Here is a 15,969-nt window from a genome sequence, read left to right as displayed (position 1 = left end):
TCCTTCGACCGAAAACGTATCCAGGGACATTCTAGAATCACGTTCTTCTCAAATTACCGCTTATGAAATCGATATATCAGCGACGGAAAAGATATAACATAGGATTCTCGACGTATTAGATTATCGTAGAATGCAGCTGACAAATATTTACGTATATACTTAAAGTAACTGTGACGTTATCTATGGATCTATAGTTTATAGATAGAACGGTGGTGGTAAAAAATACAATACAAAATAAATTTATATTTTTTCTAAATACACCTATAGAAACGGAACCTAAATAGAGATTTATTTCGCTCTCGAAATATTATTATATAATCGAATCTCGAACTTTGTTGTTGAAATTCTGTACATTTTGCGCGTATTATGCACATTTTGTACACTTTTGTGCAATTAAATATTCCATCAATTATAAAGATTCGCAGTTTTGCGTAAAGTAATTACGTAAAAATGCCGAAATTTAATTGAAATTTCTTGTTTAATTTACCAATTTTTGTTGCAGGTCGCATTTCACAAAATTAGATAATTATATTTATTGTTTTTCGTGTTACATTTTCGTGCATCGTTGTTACTTGAAATTTCGCATAGACGCGTAAATATTCGCTATTCAATTCACAACGAAGTACCTTTTTACGTCACAAGCGTTTCAACTTTCTATAGTATCGTGTGATTAAAGAACTATATACCTGCGTATCTATATTTTTATTGGAAACCAAGTTGAGTAATATGGCGTAAAACGCATCTATTATACAGCTTGTTTGCGATGTTAAATTGAAAATTAGAAATACGATTATCCTGTTGGATACTGTAGCGAGAACTTTCAATTTGTTACAGGTAGCATGGCTACGGGTAGATACCCAAACGATATTAACGATAGCTAGTCACGTTATCACGAAAAACCATCGAATAGCCGTTTCTCATAGCGACCATCGCACGTGGTTTCTCCACATACGAGAGGTAAAAGAATCTGACAGGGGATGGTACATGTGTCAGATTAATACGGATCCAATGAAAAGTCAAACTGGTTACCTGCAAGTTGTCGGTAAGTAACACACGATCCTTTAATTTTTTACACTTTTATTAATTTCTATTAAAACACCAAGAGTATATTCTTTTCTCTGGTTTTCGATAATAATTCTTTTTTCGCCGTGATATCGTATTATGACAATTTGTACGAGTGACATGACGGTAGATCAATTTCATAGTGATAAATTGCTTTCATTTCCATTATTGATTTATTTGCTATCATTACTGCAGAAAAAATACAAAGCAATATTATACCCAAATAAATCTTTATCTGAGAAATATTTATCACATAGCGAACTTTGTTTCAAAAATTTACTCGTACTTGTATCGCTTTTATTCGTTTGTTTCTTTTTTTGTTTTCATATATCAAAAAGCGTAATATTTTCAAAGTAAAACAGTGAAATCCGAGAGTGAAATTGCAAGCAGCGAAAGGCTAAAATCAAAGAATAAAATTCTTAACAGTGACTTTTTTTAGAATAGCGTATAGAATCGATTATATCACAGAGTGACGAAACAAATAACTAATATTATACGTAATGATTCAAGGTAGCCGGTACGCTTGATACATAACAAGTTCAGATTCGTCTATTCGTTCTCGCCGATCGTCTTCTATACGCGTATGAATTTCTATCGAAAGGAGAGTGTATCGTGCACTTATCAGTCGTATCCGGAACAGCTATTACAACGATTATGTCACGCGAACGTTACACAGCGATATACGGATGTAATTCGCAATATCTTAATCAAGTCTGACAAGCCGTGAGAATCTCGTTCTGTAGCGAACCCTATTCCCATCTCTTTACAGGAGTGATTTGTCGCTCGTGTACGATGAATCAGTCGCGCTTCATTAATACATATTCAGACGTGATCGACCAGTCAAATGACATTCGAACGTTTTATTATAATCTTTTTTAGTAAACGATCCTTTAAGCCGTTGCTGAACACCATTTTTTCACTCATTTCTTAACATATCGAAAATTTAATTTAAACACAACAAAATAGACGCAAGGAAATCTCAACGTTCTATGCTAAACGTTTAAATTATACGATAAAATTCGAAACCATTGTTTAACGATCGTTACTTAGAAGTCCTATGTCTGGTAAATACTCGCTGCAAGAATTTCTAAGACGGAACAAATATAATTTAACGCTAGAGAAGCTGAATAAAGTTGCGCGTTTACGAATCCAATAAAATTTACAAATTCAAGCATTTAAAGAAACACGGGATTTCCTGGGATTTTTACTAGAATAACACATATAGGATATATCTACATACTTGTGTATATCGTGATCCACGAATTCCGTTTGCCTAAAATTAAATGAGCATCGCCTTGATGCCGTATCGCACTAATCGTGCATCGTCGACAAACATCAGGCTTCGGCAGTTTAAACGGACGTAAAGCCACGTAAAAGAGCTTTCGCTTCTCTACTTAATTTGCAAGGCATTAACCTTATTATTATGGAGCAATATAGTGGCGAGTTTGCTAGAAATATGTAACTCTCTATAATATAAAAGGTTGCACGCGAGCAATCTTTACAGCCCTTCTCGGAAATGAAACCTCGTATACGCCCTTTCACCGATACGCGCGCTCACCCTTCTTCCTCCGTATGTTTCGTTCTTTTAATTCCCTCGACCCTCGTATCGGCACCCTTGCCCCGACTCTTTCATTTTTACCCTATAAACGCACACGATGCTCTTTCCAGAATGACCAATTCGATCAGCCAAAAAGTTTTCAAACTTCGCATGGAAAAACCGGCCACGCGAACGGTTTACATAGATAATTTATACGGAAGAACGTTGCATAGCATGAAAACTTATTTTATAGTCGCAGTCGTAAACGTGTTCCATGCTGCGCTCTCTTTACCTTTTTTGTTCGCGTCGTATATGTGGGTTACGATATGCATGTTATTATAAATATAATGACTCTTCTGTACTGTAAAAGTATCGTAAAAGTACGAACAGCGCGCTCCAATATCGTAAGATAAATACGTTTGTGGAAGGAAGAATTAGGTAATGCCGAATACGACTAACAATTAAATATCAATAATACGAGTGCTCTATTTTGTATATTTTCTGCCTATGTTTTTGTACATTATGCGTATTGTGGACATATTTGCACATTTCAATATTTTATAAATCCACAAATACCTGCCATCTAATAAATAGTCTCATCGTGTTTCTATACATATATGTGTACGTGTATGTTTTTTAACCATCAGGATCAAAGTCTGTCGAATTATAAAAGAAACTTTTCTTTTAATCGCTCGTCATATAAGAGTACTTAAAGTACTCGTAAATCGTGCTACTTAACGGTTTGAAAAAGATGTTTCGTAATAATACAACGTATAATAAACGATATTTATCACACCGGTCTGTACAAGATGATTTCTTTTTATTTAGAATATGAATTTATTCGAATTCTGTCTCTGTTCTTCACGATTGAAGAAGAAATAGTTATCGTTGAAAAGTTGTTCGGTGTATAAATTAACAAACGCGTTTTACATGTACTACGACAATACGTAAGTTAAAAAGTTGGTTCGCTAATCTTCCATAAATTGTTCGCAGCTCTCTAATCGTGCTTTTAAGTGGTCTAAATCTTCACGGTAACTGTATATATTAGTCACTGTAGCTAAATTATATATATTTTATTGCAATTCAGTGTCATTACTAATTGCAAAAGTTTTGGTACGTTTGGTCTTCTCGAGAAAATATATTTAGGCGCGCAATTTCCATCTGACTATTTTTAACCATCTACCGAGAGATCGTTTCAATTGTTTTCGTTTTACCATCGATTCGAGTATTTCGATTACGACCTCTCATTCGCATAGAATTAAAGAATTATGCAGAAAATTCTCAAATTTTATATCTTCTCTCTTCGAGAATTCGCTCAAAGTTTAATTCTTTCAAAGTTTATTTCGTTCAAAAGCAGCTTAAACGACATAGGCGCGAGTCATCGTAATAGAGAACAAACTGCCTAAAATAATACAATAACGTCTCTATGTTAAAACTCCTATTCGAAAAGTGAAAAGCCACAAATTAAGTGGTTTAAGAGGATTTACGGGAAATTACAATCACGGGGGTTGGATACGTCTATGAAGTCGCAGATTATACAGGAATTCGAGTACATAATGTTAAGCGTGTGCTCGTAAACAGAACTTCAACGTGATCCAATAATTGGAATTCGAAAACATTTTCCATCCAGTCATCGAGTTATCGACGTTGTTGGGAGACGTACCTTAATTAAACGCGATTCAGTTAATTCTGCTGACATAAACACGCACCATTCTTACTATTGGCAGATGGTAAAGAATTATTGAATCATAATCGATACTTTGTTCACTTCGACGAGCTAATTCCTTCCCATTCCTAATTGAGCCGTGAGTTTTTTCATTTTTAAGTTTCCGTTGATTCTTCCGTTGAAATTTGTCATAAAAATTTCGTAATTTCGATAGAAGTCAATCGCGTCTGTATTATTACGTCAACGTAGGTAAGAAAGAAACGTAAGACACAATTTTAGTTGAGCATTTCGCGCAACGCTAAATGGTGCCACGACGCTCGTGCGCGACTGCATTTCTAAAACGCAAACCACGCGACGCAACGTCCTGATCCATCGCTGGTGTAGCACCGACTTTAAATTTCCTAGAATCGGGGATGACGAAAACCAGACGATCGCACCGAGCGTTCCAAGCTTCGCCATATTCTTACGATAGATACAGATTACTTTAAATTACCGTCTAATATATCGCGTTTGTTTTTATACATTATGCGATGTTCGAAATATCAAAGAAAAAGAAAAAAGAACGGAGGTAGTTCGTTGTTCAATGAAAATATAAAATACTTTGAAATAGTAGCGAATGACAATTGTAATTGTATACGTATATTTATTATAAAATAACAAAATAAATAAAAACAAAAAAAAAACGCTATAGTTTCTCGAATTTCGATCTTTCCGAATAACTACTTACAGAACGTGGAAACAGACGTTCATATAAATAAAAAAACACGGAGATCGATCATCGAAGCACATAAATTAAAATGTAACCCGACTGGAAAAATTGAATATTCCAAATTCTTGTATTTAGAACGTGCAAACATTGAAATTCGTAGCATTAAACAACACGATTTAAAAACGCTCGACCAACATCAAACTGCAAATCAATCCCGTTAAAGTTGAAACCGATTTTCTGCTTCACTAATGTAAATGACTTACTTCTGTCTATCGCGTGTAACGAGTTTCAGCGAAACGTTACGAATGTGGTTTTAAGTATACTCGGGAAGCATTTGAATTGAACTCTCGGTGGAAAATGGATGCGACGAAAAGATCCGGTTGCATGGTTCCTTCGGATCGTTGATCTAAATTCTCCGCACGCGCCGTTTCGACCTTATTTATACAGATAGAAATTTCCGTTCTTAAGGTACACCGTATGTAACGAATGATGTCATAATCACGTTATAGCTACGTGGAGAGAACACTTGACGTTTATCATTTACGAATCTCAGGGTATAACACCGTCGGATTAATAGACGACTCGATAGGTAATAAGGATCCTCGACCTATTAACGTTCGAACACTGTTTCGCTAAACGGTTGTTTTCATTTCGCAGAATTCTAAACAAAAAAGAAACTGCGATGCAACGCTAATGATTTTGTTATGGCTAGAGAGCGAGATATTTGAAGCGAATAAAGTTAATGACCCGTACACGCGTATCACGATTTTTGGTCAAACATTTGCCGCCAACGTCGTTATTTTTATCTTTAAACGAACGACGAGACGCGAGAGAAATTTAAACAAATTACCTGATATTTACTTGTAGACTTACGAACGATCGCATAACCGGGGCGGATGCGATTCAATTAGGTAAACTCGATGCAGGATATTTACTTGCCACGCATCTTACGAGCCAAAAATACGAATGTTACGGAAATGAAAAATTTCGAGTGATTTGCTCCTCGATAAATACTACGAATCAGCGTTTGTTAACGAAGCTCGAGAGAAATTACGGTTGTACGTATTTCTCGAGGAACAGGGACCGAGGTTGGTTGCTGAAAAGAAATATTCATGTTATTTTCCGCTTAACGTAAAGAACTCGACGAGCTATTCGTTCTTATATCGATTTAACTTCAAACATATGCCGATGAAAAATTCGCTAAAGAAAGTGTCATGCAATTATAAAGATATATTTATTCTTAAACAAAATTTCTATTCTCGAAAATGTATGTATTACAAAATCCATTATATCGCTATAATATGAGCCGTTTAGGGACCATTTTGAACGATTCTATTCGTTCAAACGTATACCTTAAAATTTGCTATTATTTGTGTCATTTCTGTGCAATAAATGGACTTGCGGAATTAAGTCGTTCGTTTCTCGACGCCTTGTAGTATTATATGTGTCAATTGGCTTTTTTTTCGTGTAACGAAATTAACAAAAAGTAAAATTAATTTATAGTCTGACTTCCGAAAGGCTCTCGCACAAGCAATTCGATGTTGTAACATTTGCCAATAATAATCAAACTTGTAAGTTTGAAACTAAACCAACTCTGTATTAATTACTCTCAAATTACAACTAATCGAACCAACGAGCACAAAAGTTGCTGAATTCCAAAATCGACCAAACTATTACTTGGTAGACAAAGGGAACCTTGTATAAGTTGGTAATAAGGTCAGCAGTCATTAGCGAATTTTAGTAAAATGCTCGAGTGGAGACAAAAAGTCGAGCAACGTGCATGATCCTTCTTACGACCACATCAGTGGCTGAAAAAGGACTCGGGATGCGTCATCGTTCGTTCCTTAAGTACCTTCGCCTCCGGCTCGGCCCTTCTTTCGTAACGGACAGTACTTCCGGTAGTCTGCAGCGGCAAGACGTAAGGTTCGTTGACCACGTTGGTTGTATACTTTACGAGCTTCCGGCTGCGTTTCCGGCGTTCCTAGCGAAATCAAATTGGTATTCTCGAGATGCGCCGGTCTCTTGCATCCTATCTACGGCAATATAATTCTACGAGTCTTCTGCTCTCTCTCTCTCTCTCTCTCTCTCTCTCTCTCTCTTTCTTTCTTTCTCTCCTCCTTTTAGTCGGTTCCTTCTTCGGAAATGCGAGGAGCCTCATTCCAGCTGCGAAATCGTCTGCGTGCTGGCTACGACGGACCAACTACTTATAGAACTTTATCTTCCTCGTGAAATCGTTCACGTCATGTCGTGTACATCGCTTAAACTGCTTTTCGTGAAACTGTACGATTTGTATGATAAGAAATAAACCGAGATTCGAGCAACCTTGTCGCAGCAGCTTAATAAATCGTCTATGTAACGGGACTGGCGTGTAATCATCGAACGTGAGATCGAATTTTTCGACGAGACTCCCTTGGCTGTTTCCTAATTTGACGTTAGTTTCGCAGCTTGATCTTGCACAGTTCGCGTAGATTTAGTTTGCTTTAGAAAGGAATAGGGAGAATTAAACATCGCCTTCTCATCGTTGATGGCTAGTCGTGCATAATATCAACGGATAGAAAAGAAAGTGATATAATTGTAATTTGAATGGCGATAAATAATTATTACTTGTTTGTTCCAACAATGTTTGGTTCGAGTCAACTACGTGTCATACAACACGGAACAAAATTCTACTTTCTCTTCTGGTTGATCGAGCGATTCATTAACCGTATAGAATATAAATTGACAAAAACGTCATTGTCGGTATCGCGAATATCTTAGTTTCCTTTATATTATCCGAAGTCGCATCAGCTGTCAAGATTATTTGTGACAGCTTTTTGCAACTTGTACGTGCATACTTTCATTTTTGCTAGAGGTTTTAGTCTCTTTAAGTATGCCAGTATGAATGTAAACGTTGACACGCGGAGCGAGTAAAGACGAGTTTGTAAATGGTTAAACGTGTGGCAGCTACAGCTTTAGGTGGATTCCGAACCACCAGAACCACGCCGAAACAAGCACAATGTAACTGTGAATAAATCGAGTTGCAGAAATGCCGGCCGATAATCAACCGGAACTTGAACCATGCCGTGAACCCTTCGGCCACGAATCCGAACCCCAGTCAACCGAGTCAACGCGACTCTCTAATATCTCCGTTATTGCATTTTATTTAATTTTACCTCATCGTGACAAACTACAATTTCGTGAAATCATTTTTCTAATGTTTTATTCGACCGTCTTCCCTCTATGCGTTTTCATTTTTCAAATAATAATGATAATAATCGAGACGTTCTAATAAATTATCAAGTTTCTTGTTTAGTAGGTCACAAAGAACAGTAGCGTGCACATAAACGCGCACCGAACGATAAATTATCGAGAATTGAATCATCGTTCTGAATTTTCGAAATCTAAGTTTTCATATTCTTTCGTACAAGTATGTATAATATCGTTCGATGATCGTAGTAATGATCAACGCATACTCATTGAAGAAATTTCTTTCAAAAGTATTTCCAGTTACCCAGTAACCGCGCAGTCGCTTTCGTATCGGCGAGACAACGACATTAATGCAACGACGAAACTTCTTTATTTGAAATGTTCCGTGAACAAAGATTCCAATAACGCATTGACGCGATTTTCCTGATCAAAACGAGACCAAGACGACATTGCTATTGTGCCGTTGACAATAATCGGATGCAACTACGAGCGAACCCATCGTATACAGGGTGGGTCACGTAATTGCAGCCACTTTGGTTATCGCGCAAACGATGATTTAACGAGATATATTTCAAATAAAATTTGGATGGTTCCGAGGGAGAACATAATTTGACGTGATTAGCTTTTTTATCAGAGGAATAGAGGACATACGAAAACGAACTTTGTTCTTATTAATGAAACGATATGTATGTTTTTACATATGTGGACTCTTCGGAACGTTCTACGTCGAAAGATGTTAAGGTAAAATATTATAAAAAAATGAACAACTCGTGAGATATTTTTAATCAAAGCTAGGGATACTTCGTATAAAAGTCTGAAATATCTAACTTAAATAAATCTGACTCGAAGACATTTAAATTATACTTGAAATTCTTCTATTCGGATAATGTTCGCGCGATCAATAATTGTTGTAACTAGTCGCGATATAATTTGACAAGTACCGATAAATGTTCCTAACTCGTTTAATGCGTTGTTAACACCTATATACGTATATCGCGTATGGTATACGCGAGTTGGTTGCTTTCCAAGCGGTAATTTTCCAACCGCAACTTTCACGGTATAAGTATAGTAACCCGTAAATCGATCAAGTCGTTATGTAAATATTATACTAGATGCGAACACGTTGTAATCAATTTCACGCAATTGTTGATGTAAATATGAAATATAAAGTGTTATATTTTATATATATTATTGGTGTTTTCAAGGGAAATTATCGTCTATTCGTACTTTTGCGATAGTCGAACGATATTTACTTCTATTTTTCGATCGTTCAAATATTTAATTATTGCTTGTTTTTTATATGAAAATTGCCTGGTAAGATATACTTTTAACGATACAAAGGGAAAAACACGTAACCGTAAAATCGCGTAGAACGAAGAAGGAACCAAGATCAACTAACATGCAACTATACATAATAATAGAACTGATATTACAAGATTAACGATAAGTAACTAAGCGACAAAAACATAGACTGACGAACGTCAGGGTAAATGTGTAGGCTATAGTCTGCTACTAATTTTCTTTCAACATATAGCATGGTAGACGATGAAAGTTAAACTCGTATTGTTTGAACGAGAAGTTATAGAAATCAAAGTTGCAGAGAATCGATAAACTATTATAAGAACGCTAAAATTTGATGACACGTTTGTACGTTGATGGATTTTACCGATGTTAAAATTACCACTGGACTTTATCGATGCCAAGATTTAACAAAATTTCGTGAAACGGAGATAATCATTTTTGCCCTTCGAGTCGCATTTCCTACTTATTACGGCAAAGTAGCTTTAACATTCATATTACAAAATCGTCTTCATATATGATTTTCGAGATAAACGCGTGTTTCTGTTATTCTCTTCGAGACTTTTAAAATATGTTACATCATAATATTACAATATCGAAGATATTAAAATGTTGCTCTATTATTATACATTTGGTTTCCATACCACTTTATTGCTTTGTCAATTTATCAATTGGTTTGAAACATCTTTGAACCTAATAGGTTGTTTTCTTTTCCAATCTACGTGCCATATTGAAATTGTCTTGTTTAATCGTAAGGTGACATTGAAATCAAGAAAATGGAGAAAAGTATCTTCTCGTTCGTGTTTTTTTTTTTCCTGGAATCTTCGTTTATGACAAAACGATTCGATCATAGGTTCCTGATAATAATAATAAACATTAATAAACATAAATAACACGTTATTGCCAATGAAGAAACAAACTACTTCTTCCAGCGCTTTTCGCTATCGAGATAATTCACTGTGCCGTGCGTGTATAGACGCTCGTAAACGCGCAAAGATTCGACGATGTATTGCCGCTCGACTGCACTCGCGAACAGATTATAATACCAGCAGCTACTGCTTTCATTGGTTTCGTCGTTAAAGAAACTTGGCTTTGAGTTTCGAACGGGGTGCCCTGTTCTCCGCTCGCCTCCACTCGCCTTGTCACTCTCACCGATTTATCAGCAAAATTTGTAGATTCGTGTTCAAGCACTTGTTTCCAATTCGCGCGCGGATTCCTTTAAAATAATACGCTAAACCATCGAGTCGCCAACTTTACTCATTAAAATATTTGTTGGAAAATTAACACTTTTAGGCGGACGCATCGGTAACATAGTTAATTACGCTTCTGCCACTTGCCACGCAACTTTGCACAATCGTTAACTATTATCATTATCTCTTGACTAAGGATGTTTATACAATTTCATATTTGCACGAATAGTCGAAGAAATGGGATCTAAATATTTCAGATTTGTTGCAGTTATTATATGTTATAACTTTAATTTGTATACTTTAGATATCTTTGATCGAAAAGATGAAAAAGATCTTGCCAAGAGAACTACTAATTTTCTAGAACTTACAAACAATTCGGAGTTTCGATCTGCCTTTGATCTTTCTACGGAGAAAAGAAATTTCGTGCATTTTATTCCCGTGCAAAGGGGAATAAGGGTTCGGATTCAGGACACTGCGTATTTGCCAATATTCGTCCAACTTAATTGACAACAACGCACGATCCTCCGTTGTACCTAAACATCTTTGGTAATCGTACAGTTCACGAAAAGTAGTTTCTTTGTTACCTTAAAGTCACAACCATCGAACGACTAACGTTAAGATTCGCGACGCAACGTTACGATCGATATAACTTGATGCGTGGAATTGCGATATCGTATAAATAATTACTATAACGCGTATTGATGATTACTTTAACAGTTAGCACGGATATAACATATTATAATTGTATTTTCTAGTACTCTAACACAATTCATAGGATGATCCGACAACATAAAATTTATAAAAATAGTTTTATAAGATATACTGGAAACGTTTCGCTAGAAAGTCGCATCATATGTCGCGTATTAAGAATTTCCGTTGAAAGCTGTAATTGCTCGCAAGATCGTTTGAAAATATTTTGCGCGAATTTGTCAGCGAAGAAATTTCATATAAAGCAAGGTGAACAGGGTAAACTTGTTTCGTATACGATTAAAGGACCGTCCTAGTTTCCATATGTATATGTATTTTCACCGAAACACTCGACTTTCTCTCGAAACAAATTGCGCATTAAAATTTCTTTCACGTGAAACGTCTCGTTGAATTTTACACACGAGAGTTCAAATGATCTTAAGTTAGCGGAATTTCTTACCCTCTGTAACCTATTTGGTAAAGAAGTTGGCAACTTTCCGCTGTACGCTTTGCAAGTCCATTCTAGTTTCGTCGGTATCTTTATCCGCGAATATAAAGTGTGCAAAAGCGGGACTGTCGAACTGATTTTATTGCAAGTACACCATATCGTGCCATGTAAATATTACATATGCCCCTCACATACCATACGATACAGTGAAATGAACCATTAAAATTGCACAAAGTATCCGTTCTTTGAAACGGCTATCGGCTCGATCACCAAAGGCAAACCAGTGAATTTCTCTACAGCAAAAATATTAAATATCCATACTTTTGCATAATTTATAACAACATTCTTCTACACACGGAACATAGAATAACGTTTATGGCACTTGCTCTCTTTTCAGACTGAGATTATTGGTTTTTCTATATTTTCACTTTTTATCGGATACATAGGAGAACGTGTAAGTTTTGTAGGGTAATTCTTCGACATTAATTTCATAATGACCAGTATCGCGTATGCGTTTGTTCTATAAGATACATCATAACCTTTGCATGATATAGCAAAAAAAGACTCGTAGAAACTGTCAAATATGTATAACATCGTAAATTTCATACCTTCGTATCGTATCATAGCTACGCTCGTTAATCGTATAGGATAATATCGAGAAAGAAAATTAAACGATCATCGTATTAACTCGAAACTGTTGCGCAAGTGAATTATATCGCGCGTAAAGTTACACGATTTTCAAGATTCGAACTGCTTATACCAGAGTTTCATTGCCTACCCGAAGAACCACAAGTAAAATATCAATCGAATATAACAACACAATTATCGTTAACTGTATTTCAGACTATATCTACGAACGCTTATACGCGCTCGACGAAGAACATTACAAAAATTCGCGTTGTAGCTGAATTTCCTTTACAATTATCAAGCTAAATGTATTTTTGTTACTTGATAAATTTACGTCATAATTGCTACCTTCGTGATACGCAGTTTTGTTAATGAACATGTGTGAAAAATCCAGCGATAAAAGTTGCTTCGTATCTTTTGCCGTGTACCTACCACGTTCGAATATATTTATTGTATATATATATATATATGGTTCTTTCAAAGTTTATTTTTGCGTTGCTCGCTCACAATCATCGTAAAGAGACCAAAAGCTTATTCAGGTCGCGAACATACCTTACTGCTTTAAACAACCTATTCACGTAGCTCGTACAATACAAAAATAATCGTTATTCTACGTGTCAAAGCAAAAAACTTTCCCATCGATATCCCAAAATATTCGACGATCAATGTGCAATAATTATAGTTCCTTAGTTTCCTGAGTTATATTAGTTAGACAGTACCGTAGGAGAGCGTTTTCGTACTACGAGAAGCTGAGGGTCAAAGCGCAAAGCGCATTATTAAACGAATTATTCTACACATTGCGCTGTAGTGGGCATCGTGCTTGTCCCAATTGAAACACCCTAATTAAACGTTGTAAATAGAGGAGAGAGAGAGAGAGAGAGAGAGAAAGGGAGAGAGTTTGTTGGTAAAGTTCTTCCTTGTTGCCCGTGGCAAACACTTCATGCCGTTGTTATTCATTACGTGGCTCGGGGAGAGTTAAGCTGCACGTTAACCACTTCTTCTCATCTTTCGAGCTGTTGATCCAACCTCTTCCCGTGGTACTTTTAGCCAGAAGAGGCAGCCTCCTTCCGCGTTGCCACTCAGTGCCATTACCTTTCCTCTAATATCGCGAAATGCGCACAATCTGGAACGCTACTCGAGCAACCAAGAAAACCATCCGATTCTCCGCCGTACGGCCAAGTAATCAGCCGCGAAGAACCCGTGGATTACCCGTTTTAAAGGTGCAAATATCACGCTTCGCCAGCGACCGTCACGCCGTAAATCCACCGTGAACCCTATCTTCGAGATTTCTTCGCCTACTCGATGGAGTCTGTGCTATCTGACGCGCTTAAACTACGCTCTTTGTGTATCGCGCTTCTTTTCTCTTGAATTTCCTGCTAATACATTTGCCAAACGATGTTCCCTCGTCGCTTCTAAACAGACTAACGTATACTTTGATTTCTTTCTAAATAAACTTTCTTCGATCGTAGCGTTGCGTATGGATAGACAAAAAGGATAGATAAAACAACGCATAACGCTACCTATATTTTGAAAGAAAACACACTCTTTCATTATCAAGCTTTAATTAATTAATAGCTTTTTTTATATAGAACAAAATGTACCCTCGAGCGCCGGTTTCCAAGTTAAGCATTTTACGCAAGAATGTAATCCGACTATTCATCGGACAAAAGATTCTATATATTACGACGAATCTAATTAAAATAATAGTTACGCATTTGTATCGCTTTTATACCGTACAACGCGTACTGCGAAATACAAACTTTGACGAATTTAGCATCTGTCTAACGCGTTATCTTATCTCGTTTTATTAGTTACATTGTAATTTGGAAAACATGCTATTAATCTTTGCGTCTGTTTTATAAGAGATGCTATACTTATAATTCTTATAATTTTTAACAGGCAACTTCGAATTTCATAATCGAATCAAAATTCGCGTTTAAACGTATCTACTACGATAAGATTAAATAAAAAGTATCTTTTTATTTGCGTATCGCATGTCAGCATAACTTGTCGATCTTTTTACGCGATATTATATATGGTATAGCTTGAAAATAAAATAATATTTAAAATAATATACACGAATACGTGAAACAGGATAACAGTTTCTAAAAAGCAAGTAAAATATTCATGTAAACGTCTTTACTCTTCACGTATACAAGAAGATACGTTATTTTAGAATTCCAACCGTTACACAACTCAGAATTATACGAATCAAAGATTTTATCTAGATACAGACATTATGTTTCATTTATCGTTTCGAGGAATAATTTCCTCTGCACGCTTACACACATATACCTGTTTATCCGTTATAATACAAATTGGCGTTCTTAAGCAAAACTATGAAAAGGAACATTAAGGATGTGCAATAATCTTCTGATATTAACGAAGTTATAAATCTATGTTACCGTACTAGGTCAATTTTATCAAACTGTCGAGATCTTATCGTTGTTTCGAACGTTCCTACGTAGCCTGCAGGGATATGACGCATTTAGTGATCTATACGAGAGACAGTCAAGCTTGTGCTTTATGTACCAAGTAAGTAAACACACTCGGAACCCATGCATCCTGGCTACGTATTGCCAGCAGTCGAACAATTTCGATTGGGTCGTTGAATTGTCCTGCAGATCGTGTGTCTCAGTGAAGTGATCTATCGTTCCCTGAACTCGATGCTCGTTTTGGGTGTCGAACTTTTCGCGTTTCCTCCGCCACATCGCCGTTCCAATCGCATTTTTACCTCTCCACCGTCACCCGTCCCTTTTCCCGACTGCTTTTCCTTCCTTTCTATTCTTTTCTAACTGCCTCCCCCCCCCCCCTCTTTTTCTGTTGGCCCTTTGCCTTCCCCACCGCCTTCTTATTTTCGTGTTTCTCCATTTTTCGTCCGCTTCCTTAGCAGATAACAAGATAGCAACGGACCGTGACGGAAAATATCTTCCGGTGGAGAAAATTGTCCAGAAGTCGTCACAGAAAACACAAGCAATGTCTGAGAGCAAAAAACGAAGGAAAGAACGAAAAAACGAATGGGAACCGAGGAGTAACTAGAAAAAGAGAGAGAGAGAGAAAGAGAGAGGGAGAGAGAGTGAGTGAGATGGTAAACGGGAGGGGGGGGGGGGCAGAGATTTTCCTCGTTATCCAGCCACAAACCACAGCAACGAAATATACGTACCACCAAATACATAATAAAACGGTCTACGTCTTCCTGTTCCCTCTCTCTTTGAAAAAATGGCAGATCTCTTCGTTCTACTTGTCTGGCCAGTGGAGAAACTGCTTGAATATACAATACGCGGTAAAATGTACCTCACGGTACAGGAAGCACGAACGAGTTTCCAGATAAATAAACGTCATCGCTACATATTCACGATAAGTGATAATCGATTAAAAAATCGATATAACACGATGAGACGCATCATATGTCGGAATCTAGTATGAACTTTCCTAATTACTACGCGTATTACACCATAATATGATATTGTTTGGGAACATTCGTATTTAAGTAGCCAAATATTATTTCATATCGAAATAATTAATTGTACAAAACATATAAGCTTGTAATTTATGACA

The 15,969-nt window shown here is 36.6% G+C and overlaps 2 protein-coding genes across 3 annotated transcripts in view; one reads left to right on the top strand and one right to left on the bottom strand.

Annotated features, from left to right (window-relative positions):
- The window catches only part of LOC126920983 (protein shuttle craft), a 219,593-nt gene that overhangs the window by 59,011 nt on the left and 144,613 nt on the right, over nucleotides 1-15,969 (bottom strand). The gene's annotated exons all lie outside the window — the stretch shown is intronic.
- The window catches only part of LOC126921005 (lachesin-like), a 256,734-nt gene that overhangs the window by 204,366 nt on the left and 36,399 nt on the right, over nucleotides 1-15,969 (top strand). For both annotated transcript variants that reach the window (XM_050732126.1, XM_050732125.1), the window contains exon 3: nucleotides 835-1,042. In XM_050732126.1, coding sequence (XP_050588083.1) covers nucleotides 835-1,042 — 208 coding nt within the window. The remainder of the gene's footprint in view (nucleotides 1-834; nucleotides 1,043-15,969) is intronic.

Source organism: Bombus affinis, chromosome 10 (genome assembly GCF_024516045.1).
Source record: "Bombus affinis isolate iyBomAffi1 chromosome 10, iyBomAffi1.2, whole genome shotgun sequence".
Taxonomy (NCBI): Eukaryota; Metazoa; Arthropoda; class Insecta; order Hymenoptera; family Apidae; genus Bombus; species Bombus affinis.
This window is presented reverse-complemented; position numbering and strand designations above follow the sequence as displayed.